The 24871-nt window shown below is 35.5% G+C and overlaps 1 protein-coding gene across 1 annotated transcript; it reads right to left on the bottom strand.

Annotated features, from left to right (window-relative positions):
• On the bottom strand, nt 1-23441 carry LOC121407508 (protein VAC14 homolog). The gene is made up of 17 exons (XM_041598633.1): nt 23274-23441; nt 16291-16441; nt 15298-15465; nt 14284-14346; nt 13438-13545; nt 11814-11923; nt 10872-10978; nt 10171-10308; nt 9569-9683; nt 7875-8016; nt 7127-7192; nt 6161-6390; nt 5353-5527; nt 4037-4155; nt 2666-2745; nt 1493-1700; nt 1-1003 (listed from the first exon to the last, which is right to left on the bottom strand). Exons 1-17 carry the CDS (start codon nt 23378-23380, stop codon nt 865-867), a joined length of 2226 nt encoding a protein of 741 aa, XP_041454567.1. The 5' UTR covers nt 23381-23441; the 3' UTR covers nt 1-864.
• Nucleotides 23442-24871: the final 1430 nt, after the last annotated feature.

The raw sequence follows: 24871 nt of genomic DNA, 5'->3' as shown, positions 1-24871 counted from the left end.
GGAATTGCCCATTAGTGATCAATCGTTAACCTTTGTGTTACGGGACCCTGAACTATGGAAATCCATCAATGTCAGAATTCTTCAGTTAAGAAATGTACGCAAACTCCCTATGAAACAAAGGTGGACACGCTGATTTATCAAGACAATAATGCATGTACCAGTATATATCATATGTAGACAACAATTTGGACAGATATTGGCATTGCTGGCTTTCCAGAGATGTGATTGACCAGTCACGTTGCAGGGCGAGAGTGACCCTGGCCCAAGTTTTCTCTCACTTCCAGGATTACCTTGTGACTTGACAATCACACCTCGGTGAATTCAACATCATTTACAGTTCATTTCATAGTAGCTATTTCATGGAAAACCAGGCATTTTTTAACAAAGAAATTGGTGATCCTAGCAAGCACCAGTTCATTCCTGCCATACATGTAGGTATGTTCATACTATGTTCATTCATTCACAATAATCTACTTAATCATTCAAAATGAATCTTGTTGTCTTTGGCACTGGCTAATTGACAATAGATTTTCAGGAAATGAACCATTGAAGCTTTTGACAAGAATCCGTGAAGGATGTGTCACTTCAAGTTCACTAGCAATAGTCTTTGGCATCTGCATAGTTGTCATTTCTTATCCTTCATAGTTAATGATCTACAATGACTACCATAACTAAGCTGTCACCTTAGGCAATGGCTCATCAGCAAATAATAAAATTGACAACAACTTCTAACCAAAACCATGAAGGATGTCTCAAAACCTTGGCAATGACAGAATGCATCCCCAAACTGCCATATTCTCTCCTGTGTGCAGGAAGACAAATCCAGCCGAATGCACAACAGCCGGCATCCCTAAGATCATGATCTCAGGTTCGTCCAGATGACAGAGTCTCCATGGGTAGGTGTCTGGATCTCTTAGCTTTACTGTGGTCCTGCTGGATCTGATGAAAATGCTCCAGCATCTGACTCCAGTTGATATTTTTCTTGTAAGATGAGTCGCCCTTACTGTAGGATGGAAACAAACAAAAAAGAAGAATGAAACATCCACATCCCAATGTCATGACTTGGTATTTTAAATTCTGAATATCTTTGTCTCTCGGTTGAATCTACTTAGATTGATTAAATATGAGTGACTTAATTTGATTTACATGGCAGAAAACAAAGTCAAATTAAATATGACCCTTTTAAAACTACACGGATATGATAAAAAAAATCAACTTTCACAGAAAGTATAACTTCTCAGAGTTTGATTTACATCAAAAAATCATTTTGGTTTATTGATTAACTTGGTAATTTTTTTAAGTTTTTACACTGACTTCCCCAGGGGGACTTAATGCAAGTGTAAAATCAAAATTTTGCTATTCATTTGTTAGAAAACTTGCACTTTTTATTAACTCAAATAAGAAATTATTTTAGAATTCATAGCATTGGTAGCTTGCAACTTTACTATCATATATATCTTTTCCTTTCATTAGAAAAAAAAGCTCTGCTAACCTTGAGTCAACGGAAACCTTATTCCCCGGTAGGAATAATTTCTTAGATGTTCCCCCTGTACCGGACAAGTACTGAAGATTAGGTACACATGTGAGCCTATGATGAAGGGTGTTGAAGGCAGTACTCTGTGGTAGCAGCATCAGCAAACCATACAGGCTCTTCAGAAGAAAGGGGTTGTGCTCTGCATCTAATAGCTGAAGTCGAAGATCTGTGAAAGGTCAAAGGTCATTTGGCTAGATGGGACCCGTTTGCTAATGAATTTTTTTTTTACATGAGGTATTATCCATTACATTTAAGACATTAGTAAGCTATAATATTCAGACAGTTTATCAACATCTAGGAAATACCTTCAGAACACATAAAACTGCTCAGATAATCTTGTCAGGGAATTTGCAGTATTACCAACTAGTAAATATATTCAATTCAATTCAATTTATTCAAATTCCATTCAATAAAAAACACAAGATACAATATCAGAAAAATACATAATTGATAAGAAAGCAATTAAACATACATGAATACAAAATGAAATTTGGGAGACTGCAAAAGACCGAAAGGTCTTGACGAGGCAGACCCCGAGTGCCATCATGGCGATACAAATATTGACATATTAAAAATGAGGACATGAAGGGAAAAAAGTACAGATGTCCTACCCCCCCCCCATCGGGAACATCGGGAATATATTACACACTGAAACAATGTACAAGTCAATATAAGTAGAGGGAGTCATAAATCCTTATAGATATTCAGGTTTCAAGTGATTTTTCAACATGAATGTGTAAAGTTCTGCCAATAGTTCGTGACTTAATGAGCCCCTGCAAAAAATGGACTCTTTCATCATCTTTTTCATGCTAAGTGTTGAATGTAGACAACAGCACTACAGTGTTCGGTTAGCCCAGAGAAACAAACTTTATTGAATGTAATATTTGATCACCTGATTTCACAATTAAATATCTAAAATACGGAAGGACTTGAACACTTTTAAATGTGTTCATTTTCTGGGAGGGGTTCACTAACTTTTAAGCACCACTGTATATATACTGATTGATTGATTGCATTTATTCTTTTTCATTTCAAATTAAAAAAAAATTTACAATGTAGGGCTAACCAAAAAGTATAATATACAAAAATGAAACAATATATGGATATACCTTCTTAGAAAACTATACTTACAAGTGAATATAGGTGACTCAATAAGCTGGACTAACTTGTCAATCTCCGTGAGAAAATCTACAGTGACTTCCAAGTCTCCACTGTAGCAGAAAATAGTTCAGGAATATAAACACAACAGAATAATCTTACGTCACCACAGCCGCAAGTTTCATTAGCTGTTTATTGTACAATACATGGAGTTCTACATCATGAAAATGGGCAAAGAAATTCAATGTAAATATGGGTAATATTCTAGGGTTGAAATAATCAAATCATTTTGTACAACCATCCCCATTTTTCTCCATTCTTATTTCACTTTAAAGCAGAAACGATCTAATAGTGCCATCTCCAGTCCTCAACTACTCATCCTGGGCATATTTGCCCATAATGCTGGTGTAGTCTAGCAATATAGACCCACTTGAATTAACTACTGAATGAACTACTCAATACATTTATACCGCAAAAATTATGTTACCAAGTAGCAAAACAATTACTTTTCCTCTCAAAACATTTTAGTTTCTCTATACAAGCACAATTATAGGTCAATATATTCTCTGTATGGTATAAGTAGATATCTGAAAAGGTATATTTTAAGACTAAGTATTTATAACACACAGTCAATGAGAGACCACATACAGTTCCCTCCCCCTTTAATAAAGGACTGCTCAAGCCATGATAATATGAGGGAATTGCATCCTATCATATAAACCAAAACACAAACAAATCATTTAAAAAAGATTCTAGTTAAAAGGGGTAAGACAAACATAGTTTATGGTATCACCCTATAAAAAAAGTTTGTATAGTCTGGTATACAAGGGGGAAAACCCCAATAAAACATCCATTACTGCCTTATCTCTTATCAGGGAGGGAAATGTAATAATAATAATAATAATAGCCAATTTTTATAAAGCGCTTTTCCCAGAATGGCCCAAAGCGCGTTACAGCATATTATTACCCCGGTCATTGGATTCATTTCAATCCCGCACGAAAAGTGCACAATTTCCACTCCCTGGGGAGCATTCCTTGCATTCATCGCAGCCTCATTATGGCGCTGGCAAAATCAAACATACAATATCTTTCGCATCCTACCGGGTACCCATTTAGCACCTGGGTCGAGAGTGGCAAAGTGTGGATTAACGCCTTGCCAAAGGACGCTAGACCACGGTGGGATTCGAACACACGACCCTCTGTTTACAAGGCGAGAGTCAGAACCACTACACCACGGCTCATTAGAACGTTGTCAGCCATATTTTGTGAAGGTTGCCCCCTCAAAATGTGTTGCTAAGAGAAAAGCTATAAGCATAACACAATATCAGAAGAACAATTTGAGATAAAACATGATATTGATTACTGTATTATCGATAATGAAAATATTGATTGTCATAAGGATACAACTGGTATATAAGATCACAGGAATGTTTGTAGTTTTGAGTGAGAAGACACAGTGAGACAGTAGCAACGGGACTATGGCACCAAGACTTGTAAAGACAGCAGAATAAACTGCAACTAGCCTGAAAGAGAGCAAAGACAGTGAAAAGAACATTAAATTTTCAAAAATGCATATATTCTATGCTCATAGTGGGTGCTTTTCCAAGGTGATAGTTTACTAATTGAAGTACACCAATAAAATGGTTACAGCTTTCAGATGGAAATATCAAGTTTGTTTCAGGAAATCTGACCTTGAAACAAAATTTTGAGCTTCTGGAAAAACATCAAGCAAGTAGAAAAAAAATAATCTGATAGATATCAATATCTATCATCAGATAATCATAAGTTCCACTTGTAGCAATGAATTGTGGAAAATTTGTTCTAAAGTGATTTTGAAGTATTAATCATAAGAACTTAAAAAACTTGTGCATACTATCAGACTTTTGCCTAAAACCAATCTCTTGGAATCACAGATGTTTGTTTTGAGGCAAAATTTGACTTACCGGGGGTACATGCAGAAATAAATAAAGCATGCTTCGCAATTTCTGATCTGAACAACTGCTCCCACTTAGCCAATTATTCAGACTTGACTGTATATTTTGCTGTGAGTCACACTGAACACAGAAATGCAATCATTGGACAACACACAAATGCTCAAGTTCAGCTGGGATTTTTTTTTTTTGGGGGGGGGGGCAATAGATTACGCATATTATGAGTACTCAGTAGAGGAATCCTTTGTAATAGACATTTTTGTACTTAAATATTCTCTAAATAACATAAGAAAAAAAATTTTTTTTTGGCTTCATCTTTCCTTAGAGTGGAATTCTCCTCAGCGAATGCACTAAAAGGCCCCAAAAATATATAACAGGAACTAACTGGAATATTCAGGGAAAACTTCATGATAAATAATTGTGTGGTCCCAAATACTTCTTACTCTATTCAGGAGAGTGAAATTCTTATCAAATCATTAACTAAAAAATTCACATTAGTCAAGCATAATTTCTTTGAAACAAAGCAATTATTAATTATGAAAAAAAAAACCTGGGCCTGTAACACAAAGATTAGTGCTTAATCACAGTATTATTCTTCTTTTGGATCATAGGATTGATTCTTTACGCTTGATTACAATATCTATCATGTACAATCGAGTGTACAAAACAACTATACATTCCATTGCTAACATTTGTGTTACAGGCCACAGAACTGAAGGTTGCCTTCATGATAGGACAATGCCCATGATACAAATTACAAGAGAAAGAGGAAAGCCATGCAAATATCACCTCTGTTCTAAGATCCTTGAGTTTACTGCGGAGTTCAAACAACTCTGTGGATGTCAGGAGGATGGTGTTCAGGGTCTGGACCATTGTAGTAGCAAACTTCATGTCAGGCGAATCCAAGAGAATCTTAGACAGGGCTTGGTAGATGTGTTCAGCATTCAATAATAGACAAAGCTGCCTGCCATGGTAAGAAAGAACTCAAGCAATACCATCAACCATTCCAATGAGTCATTGATTCCATGCCGTACTAGTATAAATATTTTATACCAGGTGAAGTCTAAGGCATGATTCGGTCATAGCAAAAAGAAAATAAGCATACAATTATTAGAAATAGTATCCTATTGTCACACTTTTCTGAAGAAATCTATTGCCACTGATCATCTTAAATTCCACTCATGATGTTTTCAGGCAACTTTCTAGTAAAATAATATAAATGGTCAAACACAAACTGTCACTATCATCGCAACACTGTAGTCATTCACGGCCACAGCTCCCCAACACAGATGAGCCAAGGAGTTTTGTATACATGATCACATGATCAGAATGTTATTCTAGATATGAATTTTCAAACATTTATGAACAAAATTTGCTCAACTAAAAGTTACTTACATTTGAAATCTTTTAATCGAACATTGATACATGAGCCATTTTCATTCCAGCCAACGAAATATTTAAATATCAAGCACCAACTCTTCCACTTCTGAACCTAAATTGTTGAAGTGTATCTGATTTACCACTCGGTCTACTACCACTCCAAATAAAATCTCAAAAAAATCCCCAAATATGACCACTCTCAAAACCGTGTACCTACCTGATAATAAAAGAGCCTCTATCCTCAAGAAGTTGTGGATCAGTGGAGAAGAGGTTGAGGAGCTTCACCATGAAGTCTTTGAAGTACTTGTTGGTACCTGATACTGCCTTAAAAGATGTGTTGGATGCTGACTGAGCGATCTGATTGGCTGCTTGCTGGTCGGCAATAAATTCTGGACCGGCCGAAGAAGAGACTATCTCCGCAAGTACCTCAAGGTCACGGAGAACAACCTACAGAAACAAATAACAGAATTTATTGCAATGCTAATTATTTCACAAAAAATATAGAAATTCATTACTTTTATGAAGAAAATTAATCAGCACTGTATAAAAAAAAATTGCTGAAAACTGCAATACTAAAGGAAAATTTGGTTTGGAATATGATGTCTGATTTTAAGTCCAATGAGAAGAAATAGATACAAACCATTTGTTCTATCAACATTTATACTCAACATTGAATCAGGAAGTTTGCAAAAAGTTTGCACAGCCAAATATTTAAATCATGGTGCCCTATGAAGCACATGTAAAACCAATGAAAATATATATTCAGTGACTACCTTGCACCTTACAGAATTTAAAAAAATATTCTGTTTTTTTCAGTCTTCCAGTGGTAAAATGACACCAGGGGCCCGTCTTGCAAAGAGTTACTATTGATCTAATTAATCGTATCTATAGAAATCCATCAGTGTCAATAATTTTTTCTACAGGAAATTTGCACAATGTCGTTTGTAAGCAAAGAGAAGCACAGTGAAATTTTAAGAAACAATTAATGCATGAATATGCATCATAGCTAGAAAATATTTTGAACAAACATGCATAATACATGTTGACGTTGCTGGCTGTCCATAGTTGCAATTGATTGGATCAATCGCAACTCTTTATAAGACGGGGCCATGGGTCTTTTTTCTTTGGATGACAAATAATCATTTCACACTACAAATCAAATTTTCAATTCCATTTTACCAACCTCATCAGATGGATCTGATAGAGTCTTCAGGAGAACTGGGAAGAGTTGCTCAACATGATAAAATATCTGTTCAAAAGGAAAATATGAATTACTAGGATATTATAAGGATGGTATCCATGTATGGCAGGTGTGCTTTCGTAGTGTCTTTTTGGAATACGATAAGCATTGATAGGGAAAGGCTTTTCCAAGAAACCATCAAATATGGTGATTGGAATAAACTTTTTCTGGCCCCTTTCACAATTTTATTACTTCCCATTACACAAACTGTAGCAATTGATTGCACTTTATTTTTTTTATTTAAAGTTTTGAGTTACAAGGCACTAGTCTAGTTTTCAGAGTTGTATGATAAAGTGCTGTAATCCATGTCATGGAGTGGTGATCTTAGCAGTAGGCCTAACAAAAAAAAAATGGAATTGTTCACCTTTCACTTTAATTAATAAAAAGTTGGCAAGTGCATTAAAACATCTATTATTGTAAAGTCACTTCACAATAATTTTGAATAAATGATTCAGGTAGAATGTCAAATTATATGTAGAAGTGAGCCAACTGCTTTATCTCCTAAGTAAAAGGATAGAAATTTAATAGTCAAAATTTACTGTGCATATACGAAATACCAAATGACAAATTTTACTTAATGACTTCTGCCTGTTAATACATGTTTATGTCTATGTATACCAACTTATTTCATTATGAAGCATTTCATCTTTTTTTAATTAAAAAAAATGTTTAAGTAAATTTGAAAGCTGACCTTCTTTGGTGTCTTGATATGTAGATGATAGATCCATTGTAATACAGCTATCCTCGTCTGCATTGACTTGTGTCCTAAGTACCGGGTCAAGACCTGGACTATCGGGGCAAGCTGGAGCTTCACTGGAAGAGTAATACTGGTTCTGCACAAAATATGTCATTAAAAAAAATATAAATGAGTTCATACAACAAATACATAGATCCTTGACAGCTGATTGGATGAATGCAGGTCACTTGATATTCACAGGAATCAGCTGTAGCACGCCAACACTTGACAGTCATACAAGTTACATCTATTGTACGCTTGAACAAGAGAGCGAGTAGTGCCATAGATCCCAAACACAATTAACGAGGTCAATCAAGATGGGGGGGGGGAGGAATATGGCCACTATTGGTGTCCATTTTAGACAGTTTCATTAAGAGTCATTTCTTGTGCAAGGGAGACCAAACACATGGCCATTGTAGAAAATTGGACACTGAGGGGGCATTTCATGACATTTGCAATCCATTTAATGGATTCACAATACGGTGTGCCATCTATCGGTTGAAGCAGACAGGCCAAAATTTGCAATGCATCATGGGAAACAGTCAACATCTAATGGGCGTGCTAGTACTTAAAGCCTGTGTATAGCTTTGGTAAAGGGTCAATAATGTGATTGATAATCGAATATCATCTAATATGACAGTCTTACTGAAGTGTAGAGACCATTAGATATTTTTCCAACTGCACTTCTCTGAGAAAATTTCAAATATTCAAATCTTGGATATATAGCGCCCTCTCTCGGCGATGCTTGTTTTAAATTTAAAAAATGGGCATTCAAGCACTTATCTTACAAATTTAGTGATAAGATATCCAAAAGTTACAGAAAAAGAACATATCTTGAAAGTTTCAGCCCATTCCATGATTTGAAATAGGATTTAATTGAAAGACAAAAACACACAGATATTTTAATTTGATCGGGTGACCCGATCAAGTTAAATTTCCATGTAAAATCGCAAAATTTATCCTGTAAAACACATTTTCATTTCATATCCTCCACATCATAACTGTTATAGGACATATCCATTCATATTAGCTAGCAATGAATTGGAATAGTGATAAGTGCATTTTGGTGGATTTACCAAAACTATACACAAGCTTTAAGTGAATGTATGCAAGCAATTACTCAGCGCTGGCCAATGCAGCTCGACCGGATATGCCGTTTACTTGGGTCCAGTAGGTAGGAGAGAAATTTGCCCGCATATTTCTTTGCGAAATTTAGACCGCTTTTGGTGAATTCTTGGCATATGGATTTCATTTTTGAAGCACTAGCACAGTGCGCTTGCTGCCTGCGTCTGCTCACGATGTCGACCTCTTGTTAGAAATTTGGCCTGTTCGCTGCAACCGATAGAGGGGGGCACCGTATTGTGAATCCACTGAATTTAGAGTCAATTTGGGGTTACAAATCAATCATAAAATCTTGCAATCAATTACAAATTTGGAAATGATTGTTAATCTGCTTCTTGCAACAATAAAGTATAGATGAAGTTGCATATGTTACAACTGAAATAGTAAATACAATCCATTTTGTAAATGATAGCAAATGGTTTTCTTAGACGACATCCTCAGGTCATATACAAATCTAAGTGAAAATTTGTGCAATATTCAAATATTTGATAACCAGCGGGTGAATTGAAATACATTTAGCTACTTACATATCAGATTTCTCGGGGGTACTTGTTATTGCATGTTGGTTTGTATCTTCGTCATCACTCTGTGTTACCAGTCTCATCAGACTTTGATTGACTGATGTAGCAACATCTTTGATACTTGAATGTCAAAGGTCAAGGAAAGTTCTTTTATTTATAATATCACTCTGGGGAGACCAAAATCTAAGCATTTTATTCCATTTAAACTGGATTAAGAAATAATGAAGTATTCCAGAATCTGAGATTGAAAGAAAAAAAACAGGAAATTTGTTCCTGTTTAAATTACAAATTCATAAATAAACCTTCAAATAAGGATGACTTGAAAGACATAGTATATTAACAACTTTCAGTTAAATGTCTTTTTTCAAAGCATTGCAATGTATTATCAAGGCACAAGAAGCATTCACGTAAAGCACATAGGTCCTTATACACAAAAAATAAGCGCACATTGTGCACATAATCAAATACATCCCATTTCAAATGAACATAAGTACATTTACAAATTCAAGAACCAAAATTGGCAATATTTCACTTGAAAACTTTTCTCATGAAATGCCCCATCCCACTGTTATAACAAAGTCATAAACTTTCATTTATACAAAGGATATTCTTCCGATGTTGTTCTTCATACGCCAGACAAGGTAGTGCAGCACTCATTAATGCTGACATAAAATGGAGCAATGATCTTCCTGCTAAATTCAAGAATTCTCTAATCCATGTCATTGCTGTAAGCTGAATCAATTCAACTGCAAGCAAGCAACATCAAAAATGGAAAAAGAAATTAAAAACTTAAGGAGGACCATTTTTCACAAGTCTATGGAGAGCACCAACCTACAAACAATGAAATAAGAATGCTCCTTATGTGTTCAGACAAGCTTTTTAATACCATCAATTCAGATTTGCAATATTTATGTCACTTTTGTAATATGCCTGGCATATTTCACAATACTGATATACTGAAAGAGATACGGTGATGTATGGAGAGTCAATGAAGAGAACGCAGACTTGGGTTATGTGCTTGAATTTTCTACTGAGAGAGACTAATCTAGCAGCTGGGTTTTGAAACCCGTTGAATTGGACTAAGGCGTGTATGAGGCGGGTTGGAAAATATTGAATTGTAGTAATGTAGGTGACAGGAAACGAATGCATGTGTTAGTTTGGCAGTTGTGGGTCGGACAAGTAATTTCCTAATCTTTCCAATTTTGAAAATACTGTATGACGCAGACCTGTAAATATGCTTGATATGATCTTGAAGTGTAAGGTTACTGTCAATCATTACACCAAGGTGTTTACAGAGCCCTTAACTAACCTTGGGATGTCGTGTGAGTGGTTAGAATGTTCACCATGTTTGGAAAGTCAGCACTGCTCGGATTCTTGCGGATTCCTTTCAGAAACTCATCGAGACAAAACTCACACCTATTCAAACAGATTAATAACATGATTTGATACAATTACTGTAAATTCCAATTCATCCCAAGAAAGCTACATTCTAAGCTGGAAGAGGATATAAGTTTCAGTGTGCAGTGAGCTGTTATCAAGGATATCTACATTTATATGAAATTTTCTGTCCTGCAAAAACCCCCAGATATCAACTTGTAATAAATTTTACTGGTTGCCATAAAAAGACAAACTATTATGTTTAGTATTTCAGCTTTAACTAGGAATTGCAATGTCAAGGAAATTAATGTCATTCCTAAAATTCACAGATTACACAAAGAACTGATTAAAAAATGTAGGACAATTATTGAAACAGAATGTGACATCCCTGAAACTTTTTTTCATCTCTCAAGAAGCAATGAAAAAACAGTACATTTATTTTGGTATTAAAATTATTAAAAACCAATATCAAATTGCAAAATATGAATATTTCCAATAGAATCATGTAGATTATGAAAGCTAAAAATAGTATTAATGGGTCTACAGAATGATCCTGCAGTTTATTTGCTTCTAATACAGTCTGATAAAATGTTGACATAATACCTTCCATACTCACTGAAGTGAATGTTATATCAACATATAAATCAAGTCTATTGTTTGAGCTGTATGTGGTTTCTAAATTTAGTTTTTATAAATAAAGGTTTTTTAAATGCATTCTATCAACTTAATCAGCTAATCCCTTGTCCAATATCTGATTACAATTTGGTTTCAGACTTGGTTTCAGACTCAATTTCAAAGAAAATAAAAAATAATAAAGCTCTTTTATGTAGAATTTCCAGGTGCTTAAACAGAAAATGAGGAATAAATACTTTACATTTTTCTGACTTCCTTGTTCTGATCACTGAGTATATGAAAGAGGCCATCGAGTATCTCCGGTAAGTAAACCAGCATGTTGATGTCTGGTACAGAGTCCAGTGTAGTCACCTAAACGGGATTATCAGAGATGAGACAATCATGGTCAGGAAATATGTGGCATAAACACAAGTAAACTCCAAGAAAGGGACCAAAACTCATTTAGGTTCCAAGATACTTCCTGTCTTTTCTTTCTGTACAATATAAGTCTTCCGAAGACCATGATAATTCTGTTAATTTTAACTAGCTTACTATCATTTTAACTACAGACCTGTCAACCTTCTACAACAACAAAAAAAGTATTCTTAGAAAGAAAAAAAACTATTTTTTTTTACAAAAAAAGAGTATTTTCAAAAATTTGTCTCAACGTAACAATCGCCAGCCTGTCGTAGTGAGATCGGTGAAAAAAAAAGGGAAATTACTCTGCTTGAAAACTTAATAATTTGCAATTTTTAACATGTACTCGCAGGCAAGAATTTACTTGTTCTTTTTATGCAACAAGTTACTGGCTCGACAGTCTGGGACCATCGGACCGGCACTAGTGTCGCACTGTGTATGATACATACTCCATGATCGGAAGTAAAAAAAGTAACAAATCATACTCAAAAAAGTATTGGCCTATTAACAGCAAAAAAGATTAACAAATACGCTAAAAAGGGAACGGTTGGCATGTCTGTAACTATATATCATCACTGGGGGATAAAACCTTGTATCTCAAAATTCCTTTTTACTTTAGGAAAGCAGTCAGAGCAAATGCTTGATTTTACAGTTTTGACATAAGCAGCATCCTTCTTTTGTCTAGAAAGTGTTCTTAACAGGAATTAAGAGACTGTTTTCACATATGAGGCTGCCGCCATTGCCATATTTCTACACTACAGCTTTTTCTGAGCTAATTTATTTTACAGTTCATATACGAGGTCCTAACAACCCATCGTTGATCTCAAATATCTATAAACTTTTATGCAAAGACTACAAGATTCCTGGAGATATGAGGTTAATACATTCCCTCTCTCCCAGATGTTTCATTTCATCCCAAGTAAATATTCTGTTTCTTAAACTAGTCATCCATCCCTCTGTCCATTAAAGAATAACAAACGTTTGCGTTTGCAGCTTAAGCAGCTGCAGCTAAGAAAACAACATCAAGTCAAATAAAATTAACGGAAAATACCGTAAGGAAATAATTATGTCTTCTGGGTCCCGAAACACAAAGGTAAGGGATTAATCATACGCTTGATTTTTGCATTTGATTGTACATTATAGTCAATGCAATCAATTGTAGAAAAATGTTCTACAATCATTTCTAAGTTTTGTGTTACGGGCCCCTGGAGCGAAGAGCAACAAAGAATCTTCTAACTCAACAATATCAGGGTACAGTACAACTATTAGGCATAAATTATGTGTAAAACAGTAATCGAATAAAATATGTAGTGAAAACACAGTAAACAATTATCTTCTTGGGCAAGAAGGATCAACCAAGTTTTTTTTTTCACAGGGCAGTCCAAAATATATGTATAGAACTAAGGGTAATGCTTTTCTGACATCATCAAACACTTATCTTGTAGAAAATATGAACAAACTATACATACCCATGATAGAATAAACTGGCCCACAAAGGAATTCTGTGTGTAGATCCTCTCTCGTAATAAGTTGATGAATGCATTCAGATCAAAATTTGGGCTACCTGTGACAATGTCCTACAAAAAAATACATAGATTTTAATGACGATTTTAGTTTACAAAAGTGAATGAATAAACAAATACAATTCAATGAGATTAACAAACAAATAAACAAGTAAATGAGTGAATTTACATAAAGGTTTGCCTTATCAATTCTTTCTCTTTTGTTGCATTGTGAATATATAATAATTGAAATTGAGATAAAAGTTCAGGTATTATCAGTACCAAGTGGGCTTATAATTACTGCATTTACCTGAACAGAAACTACACAAATCTGAAGAATTGAATAAAATAAAATAACATTGACTTTTTTAACTAATGCATTTAGTTTAGAAAAACTTATTCGAATAGATCACTTAAAAAAAGATAGATTACGCAACTGTTTAAGATAATCTGAGACATGATTTAAATAGCATCAAATAGTAATATCAGGTGGGCGTTTCATAAAGCTGTTCATAAGTTAAGAGCAGCTTTAATGACTGGTGATCTTTTCTTTTGGTAATGGTATATTCATTGGCGATGGTTTACCGCGTAAGAAAGGTTCACCAGTCGCTCTTAACTTACGAACAGCTTTATGAAACGGCCCCCAGGTTATATAAAGATTATATTTGGAATTTACAAAGACACATTAACTAAAAACACTCAAGATCACGATACAAAAAAGTTCAACAGAAAACCCAAACAAAGAGCACTGTCTATTAATGAAACTAATATGCTTTGTGTTGGTAAGATAAATCTGAAATAACAAGTAATTACCTTCAAGAGTCTATCCAACAACTCTGAACCATTCTTGACATTTATATCTGGATCTGCAGCAAGCTGTAGAAGATAAGGACACATTATGAAACTAATACTCATTTAAATGAAGATCCTTAAGAATATAATAGGCCTAAGTCACATACACAACTACATCTAACCATGTAATAATGATCACTAAGTATCTTTCTTGAAAATTAGGGCCTCATCATACAAACAATTGTGATTGATCCAGTGGGTGTTTCATAAAGCTGTTCGTATAAAGTTAAGAGCGACTTTCAGAACGACTGGTGAATCTTTCTTACGCTCTAAATAATCATCAATCAACATGAATTTCATTTACAACAAGAAAGGATCACCAGTCGTTCTTAATGTCACTCTTAACTTACGGACAGCTTTATGAAACGACAGCCCCCCCCCCGTTCAATCTCTACTATTAAAATCTACCAATGTCACATTTCTTCATTAAGAAAAAATACACAGCATCCCTTTCATAATCAGGAGTCTCACACTGATTTGTCAAGACACTGCTTGCAGAAGTACACATTATGGCAGGCAAGCAATCAATTGTTTGTTTTTCGTGGGCTACATTTCAAAGCCTACTGCCTAAATTTGGATAGGCTTTAACATTGCAATGATTGGGGGAATTTCCAGGGCTCTTTTAAACCTGTAGGAGGCTCAATTGCCCTGAGCCCCCTTGTAATTTTTTCCAGCATTATAGTTCAAAAACACTTTGAATAGACATCTGCATATTAGATGTTGGGGTTCCTGGCTTTCCAGATAGGAAATCTGTTGGATCAATCACAACTCTTTGAAAGAGCAGTCTGTTTCAGGTTGGTATATTTTCCCCAGGAAGGATGATAGTAGTCTCCAATAAAACTTGATTCATCTCTTAATTTGTCTTCAAACCGACTCAATGGGATTCAGATCAGGGTCACTTTTCACAAAAAACAATGACAGTTAAAAGCCACTGAAATTGTGTCCTTTGATTGGCTGATCAATGGTAGAACTCACCACAAAGAGGACATTGAATACATCATTGAAGTGCTTGAGGATGGCATTCCTGGTGACCTTGGCTATGTTATAGAGTGCTTCACACGCTAGGTACCGGGTCCTGCTATCAGGGTCTTTGAAACAAGGCAGGACTGGTTTGATCAGCTCTGATACATAGCCTGAAGACTCCTGCCATATTATGTAAAATAAATATATTCACTTACAAAAATTGATGATAGATGGATAGAAGATAAATTGCAAAGCAGTAGACCTAATTCATGAAATACATTTAGTAAAGTGGGTGACATTGGATAAAATCGAATTCTTTGTTGATCAAATATACAAACAGTAAATCTCAATTAAAACACCCCAACATACAAAGTTTTAGACAGACAAAATTTCTGCCAATACAGTGACTACGAAATATTGCAACATAATAATGTTCAATGATAAAACATTACAAGAAACAATGTGGACGTACAAAGGATAGTAAGCTATGGTTGTGAATGAACATCAGTACTATATACGAATACATGGTCCTCATTATTGAAAAGTATCCTTGATCTACAGTTGGCAAGGTACTCAATCATTCTGCATGTAGATAATTTCCCACACATCATGGAGTGAAAATATTACCCCCTCTCCTAATACCTTGGTCACATTTGATCTACGGCGGCCGTACGGCGAGTCGACAACAGCCGTTTTATTAATTTCAATTCAAACCACCTATATGTAGTTGCTACAAAAAATGTTGAAACGGCTGTTGTCGACTTGCCGTACGGCCGCCGTAGAGCAAATGTGACCATAGTATAAAAGACAGACACAAAATGGTTTCTTTTGGTGCATATCTCTTTCTACAGGGTAGAGCGATACTTCATGGTGCATAACACGATCGCACCCACCTGATAAAGATCCATAATTCACAATTGACTGTGGCATCCTATCGTATATATTTGAATCAACAAAAATGCAATGCAAATGATGATGCTGTGATTAAAAAGTCTTTTTTGGTACCTTTCCAAGTCCAGTGGCCGTAGCAGCAAGACCGATAAGCCCACCTCTCTTGAGACTTGTGTTTGGCGAAAGGGCAAAATCAGAGCCAAGTACAGCTATTAACTTATAGATCTGGTCTTTGTCTCCCTTGGCTGCTAGATCACGAACAAGCCTGATAGAATATGAAAATATTGAGAGGGATCAATCTCCTGATAATCAGTAAGTATAGTTAGAGTAACCCCGAAGGCCACACCTCACTATCACAGTGAAGAAGAGTGGCGTGGCAGGGTTAAGGAAGTTTTAACAAGTGGAATGCCTCTGGCCGTCTCACCTGCATCACGCGGTTCAATATAGCAGCAGTGCTGACTTTGAATACTACTCTAACTCGCACAAGATGTTCAGTGATACATGGTTACTCTTATGTCCACTTTTTATGAACTAGACCAATAAACTTACAGAGATATGATGGTTATTCAACAAAAAACACCAACATGGCCAAAGTTCATTGACCTTACATGACCTTTGACCTTGATCATGTGACCTGAAACTCGAACAGGATGTTCAGTGATACTTGATTACTCTTATGTACAAGTTTCATGAATCAGATCCATAAACTTTCAAAGTTTTGATGGTAATTCAACTGATACACCCACTTCGGCCAAAGTTCATTGACCTTTGACCTTGGTCATGTGACCTGAAACGCGCACAGGATGTTCAGTGATATTTGATTACTTATATGTCCAAGTTTAATGAACTAGACTAATAAACTTTCAAAGTTATGATGGTAATTCAACAGATACCCCCGATTTGGCCAAAGTTCATTGACCCTAAATGACCTTTGACCTTAATCATCAGACCTGAAACTTGCACAAAATATTCAGTGATGCTTGATTACTATTATGTCCAAGTTTCATGAATCAGATCCATAAACTTTCAAAGTTATGATGGGAATTCAACAGATATCCCCAATTCGGCCAAAGTTCATTGACCCTAAATGACCTTTGACCTTGGTCATGTGACGTGAAACTCATGCAGGATGTTCAGTGATACTTGATTAACCTTATGTCCAAGTTTCATGAACTAGGTCCATATATTTTCTAAGTTATGATGACATTTCAAAAACTTAACCTCAGGTTAAGATTTCAATGTTGATTCCTCCAACATGGTCTAAGTTCATTGACCCTAAATGACCTTTGACCTTGGTCATGTGACATGAAACTTTAATAGGATGTTCAGTAATACTTGATTAACCTTATGGCCAAGTTTCATGAACTAGGTCCATATACTTTCTAAGTTATGATGTCATTTCAAAAACTTAACCTCAGGTTAAGATTTGATGTTGACGCCGCCGCCGCCGTCGGAAAAGCGGCGCCTATAGTCTCACTCTGCTTCGCAGGTGAGACAAAAACCAAGGTTTGAGAGTTCTTTTCCATCTTAATTGAGGAGTGAGGGAACATTAATGGAAAAGACTGTGGCAGCTTCTTCCACTTGTTGGTTACTCTTTGACTATAGAAGTCTTTCTAAAAATGAAGGCAGCTTCTGGTTCAAGCAAGTTTCATAACGGTGTTTATTCATCAAAATCTCAAAACAAGTAATTACAAATTATATTGTGTACAGAGTACAAAGTAAATGAAAAATAATGGATCACATTCATAATTTTTCATTTTTAATGCTGAAATTCATACTTACAATACCAGATATCGTCATAAATTTCATAGATGGAAATATAATACTAACAGAAGTAAACAAACTCTTCGCCACACTGGCCCCTTTTTATGGAACTCTTGAGACTTAACCTTATTCAACCTCCAACATAATAATTCGTTTAAAAAGCAATATAAGACTCACCTTTTAAATTCGTACTAGTACTCCTCATTACCCCTTTGTGTTTGTTTATTTGTGTCATTTCCTGTCATTTAATGTTTATTTCCTAGTTGTTTCCGATTCTTTGGTTATTCATTTCTCTTGGTGTATTTTATACAAGCCATGCATTGGCTTTCTCATATACAGCATTTTCCAATCAATGAAATACTTTGCATTTTTTGGTGTTAAATTGTACGTTTGTTATGTTTTTCTGCTGTTTTTTTTAACCTATTATTGTACATTTCTGTTTATTTGTGATTATATGTTTTTTTATCGATTGCTTTGAATTGATTTGGAAATAAAGTTTACCTAAAGTTAATAGGTATCATGCATGTTGCCAAGCATGCTCATGTTCACTCTGATGGTTTTGATCTAACTTTGATGTAAACCTCATGTGCATGCATATCATGTACATAGCTAATTCTCACCTATTTAGGCTTCGCTTCCCTTTTTGATTGCCGCATCAATGTTCTTGATATCTACTTTTATTTTTATGGCTGCTGAAAAGCGAAAAAATACACAAGATTGGCAAGCGATTTGCTCTCATGTGCCCTGGGATCTCTCTCGCAACTTCCTAAAACAATTGCAAAGTCCGATATCGCCATAACTGCAATAAAGAAAACAATTCGGATTTGGTGTTTTATTGGTAATTTTGAAGATACAATCATAAATTAGTGAGAAAATAAAGTTTGCAAACTCAAAAATTCACAGATTTCATCATTTTTAGTGCATTTTCGGGGACCCGCTTCCTGACTGAGATAATCTGTCGCATGCTTTGGAAATACGGCGCAGATAAATAAATTTTAATGACATAATTAGTATTTCAGCGGGGGTTTTCGGTGAGTCATAGTGCCTGTACTTCGGTGTGTTGCGGTGATTGACTGTGCTAGTGACTATGTTGGGTGTGCATGCGTGCTGCAGTGATGTGACTGACTATGCTGGCGCGACATGTGAATTTGTGAAATGAATATTGTTTTAGTTGTATTACGTTAGCTATCCAGTGGCAATGCATTGAATATTTAAAAACAAAGTAAAAATTCAATTGAGTTATTTATTATCAAGAAATTAAAATTATGAAAAGGATTCCAGCAAGTACCAATTCTGTTCAAATTTGATAAAGTTCATCCTTCCTTGAGCTTGAGCTATTCAATTTGATGGACAATTGTAAGTAAATAGATCTAACAGTTACAAATAAATAATAAACATTACGTGAACAATTAACAATGAATTCAATAATTCATCATTAAACAATTGATATCAATAAAAAAACATGAATATCAATTGAATAAACAATATCACTTGATTAAAAAATAACAGACAAAAAGAGTAAATAGTAAGGACCTCCCTCATCATCAATGTCAAAAAATGGGCCGAGAAAATGTTTCCTTGTCCTTAAAAAAAATAGTAAGATAGCAAATAGTAAGGAACTCCCTCATCACTGCTCTTGAAAAACCTGGACGATCAACTACTTTCTTTTCTAACTTGGCCTTATAAAATTATAACAAAAGGACGCCTTGAAAAAAGTTAGGAATTGATGCAGAGGTTCGAGCCCTGGTCATGTCTTTCGTAGATAATCATTTCTGATTGATACACGTCTGACAAAACTCAAACACACACACACATCGCGAGTGTCAGGTGACAAAAAAAGAAAAAAAACCTTCAATCGGCTGATGATAATCATGAATTGTAAAATACTTGCATTATCCAATAAATACTTATGAGCTAATGCAAGTATTTCACAATTCACGATATTCATCAGCTGATTGAAGTTTTTTTTTATTGGCACTGCTAATATCGTCGCCCTCTCTTTATACGTGTCTTATATCTACTATCTAGGCTACGAACAAAGAAGGAAATATGGCAACAAGATCATCGGTATGTATCTGCTCATCTTCTTACATGATTTTTCTTAATATTTGTATTATTTTTTGTGTAAAAAAAAATTATAAATGACTAATGGGGGGAAATTAACTTCTTCATATCAATTCCTTTCATAGGAAAAGCCTCCTCACAATTTCAGTTTATTTGGCACTTAATGATACGCATACCGCCTTGACCTTGACTGTGCTAAGAGTGTGTGGTCTGTGTGTAGAGACAGGCCGGGCCGTAAACACTACTCCTTGGGGGTGCATAAACTGCCCTTATTGGGTTTATTGTGACATAATAGAATAAATCACTGTAATTTTGTTTATGATATTGACTATGGTACCACATAAGGATAACGGAGCAGCTTCCGTTTATGTTAGGATATAGACATATAAGGAAATGTTTTTTCTGACCAGAAAGTTGCAATAATTTTCTCTGATTTTGTGCTCCTTCCCTCGATATACTCCTGAGGTCAGGTTCAGTTGTCCTAGCGACGCATTGTTTACTATACTGCGCGCATTGTGTGTGTACATGATTATTGCATAGAGATCGATGTATTCGGCGTATTCTGTGTGGTGGTGTATACACCGTTCATGCGCTGCATGCACATACGTATGCACACATTATTCATCCCTGGGTTTGGCTTCTAAAAATGAGACAAGCATGATTTAACATGAAAATTGACGGAGCTAAATATTATTTAATCAATGTAAATTTTGTATGAAAAGCTTACATGTTACATATCCCTGTCTGGAAACGAGGATTTCCAAATTTAACACAAAACGCGCTGCTGCCAAGTTGAACATCGTATACCAAAATCCAATCGAGCACAATGCGACCGATTAATGGGATATTGTGCATGATAAAGAACAAAAAATTTAATTGCATGATAAAGTTTAACCTAAAAGTGACGACTCATCTCTAAGTTGTTTTTCAAGAAAGGGCATGATTTTACAGGGAATGAAAAGGAAATGTTCTCTTCTTATATCTAGGACGAGGATATTGTACCTCCTTTCAATTTTTAATAGGAGAGGAAAGAGTAAAAACTTGATAGGCATACTAAAAGACAATCGTGCGCAGAGCGACTAATCAATGTATATTATGCGTGATAAGTACAAAAAAAGTTCATAGGATTGCATAGCTTAACCTAAAAGTGATGAAGGGTTTTTTTTCAAGTAAGGGCATGAATTTATATGAATAGGGTGTCTGAAGCCACACTGAAAAGTGTCAGCATAAAACAGGCTGATTTAAGGGAAAATGTGGCACATATTTTTTGGAAAGTTCAGGCTACTAGAAAAATGTGATCTGAATTGATTAACTTGTGTTTGGCATGTATGGAAAGAGAAAATTCAGGGGCTTCTTTTGACAGTAAGGACAAGTTTATATGATCATTCTAAATAAGGATTTAGAGATAAATTGCAAACCCTTATTTTTGTGTGTGTTGAGATTGCCATTTCCCCATGCGTTTTCTATGGGAAAATGAAATTTCTGTTTTGCACAATTTTTTCACTTTGTCGCAATTTTTCATTGTGATCTGGTTTCCAAATCTTCATAAAAATCATACCATCAGAAAGAGCATAAAAAATCCTATTTGACTCTTTATGGACAAGTTTTTGGCATTAATACTAAATTTATAACAGCTCTCGGAAGCTAAAAATTTGGATTTGTGTGTGTCCATTTCTTAACTACACAGTCTATGGCAGAGAAATGCTGAAAATTGACCTAATTTCATTCTTCTTTTTTGCAGCCAATAATTGGATTTTTTTCAAAAATGTTACCTTTCTGTAAGTTTGAAGGTCATTTCTCTTCAAATTCACAAAGAAAATGTGATATTTTCTTGAAATAAGAAAAATAATTTTTTTTTCCAGTCACCCTAATATGAATGGAAAGGAAATGTTCTCTTCTTCTTATGCCTACATGACCTAGTCTTGAGGACGCAATGATGATGATTTTTTTTTAGATGTCATATATACTTCATCATTGACGTCTTGACACTCTCTCCATAGACTCTTCAGCGAACGACCAAAACAAAGATGGATTCCCCCAAAAAATCCATCTTTTTAAACCGAAATCAAGAAAATTCATTTACTTTTATTAATTCTTACACCTTCCTACGCCTAATGCGTAGGAAGGTTTTAAATATTACTTTCAAAAATGTAAAAAAATGAAGATTTCTTACCTAACTGATGCCGCGTAGACCCCTCGTTCCACATGTAAACAACGGAAATACAATAGCGTCGACCCTTGAACCGCTTATGTATGACGTATTCCGGAAAGCAATGCCGGCTTAACGAACAATTTAGAGATAAAAAATCTTATTTAACAAATATCAAAATTTATTTTGTGATCATAAATAATTCATATTAATATATATAAATTATTTATGATCACAAAATAAATTTTAATATTTGTTAAATAAGATTTTTATCTCTAAATTGTTCGTTAAGCCGGCATTGCTTTCCGGAAGTACGTCATACATAAGCGGTTCAAGGGTCGACGCTATTGTATTTCCGTTGTTTACATGTGGAACGAGGGTCTACGCGGCATCAGTTAGGTAAGAAATCTTCATTTTTTTACATTTTTGAAAGTAATATTTAAAACCTTCCTACGCATTAGGCGTAGGAAGGTGTAAGAATTAATAAAAGTAAATGAATTTTCTTGATTTCGGTTTAAAAAGATGGATTTTTGGGGGAATCCATCTTTGTTTTGGTCGTTCGCTGAAGAGTCTATGGAGAGAGTGTCAAGACGTCAATGATGAAGTATATATGACATCTAAAAAAAAATCATCATCATTGCGTCCTCAAGACTATACATGACCTAGGACGAGGATATGGTTCCCCCTTTCAAATTCTAATAATAGAGGAAAGAGTAAAGAGATGTCGAGAATTTTACCATATGTCATGTAATGTAAAAATGCGCGCAGCTCCATAATCTACGAAAAGGACCACAAACGAATTGATATGTTCCATTTACAAACAAATCAAGTATTTTGGAGCAACATTGTTTTCTCCCAAAACTCTCCTTCGTGTGGCCCAATGCCTTGCCGTGCTAGGAGTCATGGGGAGTAAGCCTACGACACGTATATTAGTAGAAATAATTTTACTCCCAAGACGTCTCCAGGCTACGCCCACCCCCCCCGCCGCACCCCCTCCGCCGTGCTCGGGCCGACACCCGAGCGCAACGACCTGGTGACTGTGTCATGGTGGCATGAACGGGAAGCGTTCGCGAACTCCTAATTGACAGGTACAGCTACAGGTCTACGGTAGAATACTTACTTTTCTATATCCAGTGCTGCTCCCTTCCTTTTCTCATACATTTTATCACTGAGAGCTCTACCAATCGCTTGTGGAAGAGGGCCATAATCAGACTGATTACTAGACATTTTCGCTGTTATTTATGAAGATTGTCCGATATTCCTATATCTCGTGATTGACTTCCCAATTGATCACTCGCAAAATATTATGGAACGCTAATTCGTGCTTAATGTTTAGAAAGTTAGAAACACCCTCTCTCGTTTCAGTTCCGTTCTTCCACAATTCGAAGATTGGTGGGAAATCAAAATTCATCATGGCCGCCTTGCCCTCTCTCCTAGTTTAATTCCGCCACTGATTGAACGGTATATCATCCCTATATCATCTACTACTATCATAATCATCATTGTCATTATCATCATCATCATCATCGTCGTCGTCATTGTCATTATCGTCATCATCATTATTATTATTACAATTGTTATTATTTGTATTATTATTATTATCACTGCTATTATTGTTGTTGTTATTATTATTATTGTTATTATTATTTACTATTGTTGTTGTTGTTTTTATTATTATTGCTATTAATATTGTTATTAGTACTTAGTATTATTATTATCATGATTATTGTCTATACCTACCTATGGATGCTTCTGAACGCAGTCTAAGACTCTATATTCAGTTCCAAATTCTGTCTCCTTTTTAGGTTGGCCGGGTCATGTCCTGGTGGGTCAGCATCAAACTTGAACTTCACAGGTTCACATCTCCAATACTTATCCAATCCATTCTCGAAGCTGTGGACACTGGGTGCATGCATTTACTAATTCATTACTTAGGCTATTCCAAGGTTTTCTACGGTAAAAGGAATTCTTACGTTTCTCAGTTACTGACCTCGGAATGTACAATTTTTTATCATGACCCCTGGTAGGCCCCTGCACCTGTCCCAAATCTGGCACTACTTCCTGGTCATACCTGTGAAATAACTTGTATGTTTCGATCATGTCTCCTCGCGCACGGCGATAAGCTAATGTAGGAAGTTTTAGTTGAATCAATCTTTGTTCATATGGGAGGTTCTTAACCTCAGGTACCAACTTAGTGGCCCTTCTTTGTACATTTTCTATTGCTTGAATATGTTTCTTTAAGTATGGACTCCATACTGCATGAGCATACTCCAAATGAGGTCTAATCAATGCTTTGTATAGGAGCAAGAAGTTCTCCTTGTGAAGATAAACAAATGTTCTCCTAATAAGATTCATTAGCCTATTGGCTTTATTTATCTTTATTTACCTTTGACTGAAAGTGCTGGTCATCATTATTTCTCGTGAAGTGACTTTTAAAAAATCATTTATTTACTGCTACTAGAGACACCAAATAAGGGATGAATAAACAAGCTGTGTGAATTAAGTTAAAGAAGATTTAATGTTTAAACTTCTTTTCAATCATTTCTCTGATCACAAATAAATATAACTTAACTTGATAATAATAGTTGTCTCGAGCCCCCATCAACTCTTCTGGCCTGACATACCCCACTCGGCCCTGGTGGTCGGTCCAGTTCCCGGCCCTTTCCTGGCCTCCGCAGCTTGCTATGTCTCTTCCTCTCGGCCTCGGCCTCCGCAGAC

The sequence above is a fragment of the Lytechinus variegatus genome, chromosome 2, assembly GCF_018143015.1.
Source record: "Lytechinus variegatus isolate NC3 chromosome 2, Lvar_3.0, whole genome shotgun sequence".
Lineage (NCBI taxonomy): Eukaryota > Metazoa > Echinodermata > Echinoidea > Temnopleuroida > Toxopneustidae > Lytechinus > Lytechinus variegatus.
The sequence above is the reverse complement of the archived record's forward strand: the minus strand, read 5'-3'. Positions and strand labels throughout refer to the sequence as shown.

Excerpts from the sequence above, each read along its gene's own strand:
- LOC121407508 (XM_041598633.1), bottom strand. The coding sequence starts at position 23,380 with ATGTCTAGTAATCAGTCTGATTATGGCCCTCTTCCACAAGCGATTGGT. Across the intron at positions 10,309-10,871 it reads CACTCACACGACATCCCAAG|TTGAATTGATTCAGCTTACA; the intron begins GTTAGTTAAGGG and ends GCTTGCTTGCAG. Across the intron at positions 8,017-9,568 it reads ACCCCCGAGAAATCTGATAT|AACCAGTATTACTCTTCCAG; the intron begins GTAAGTAGCTAA and ends TATTTTGTGCAG.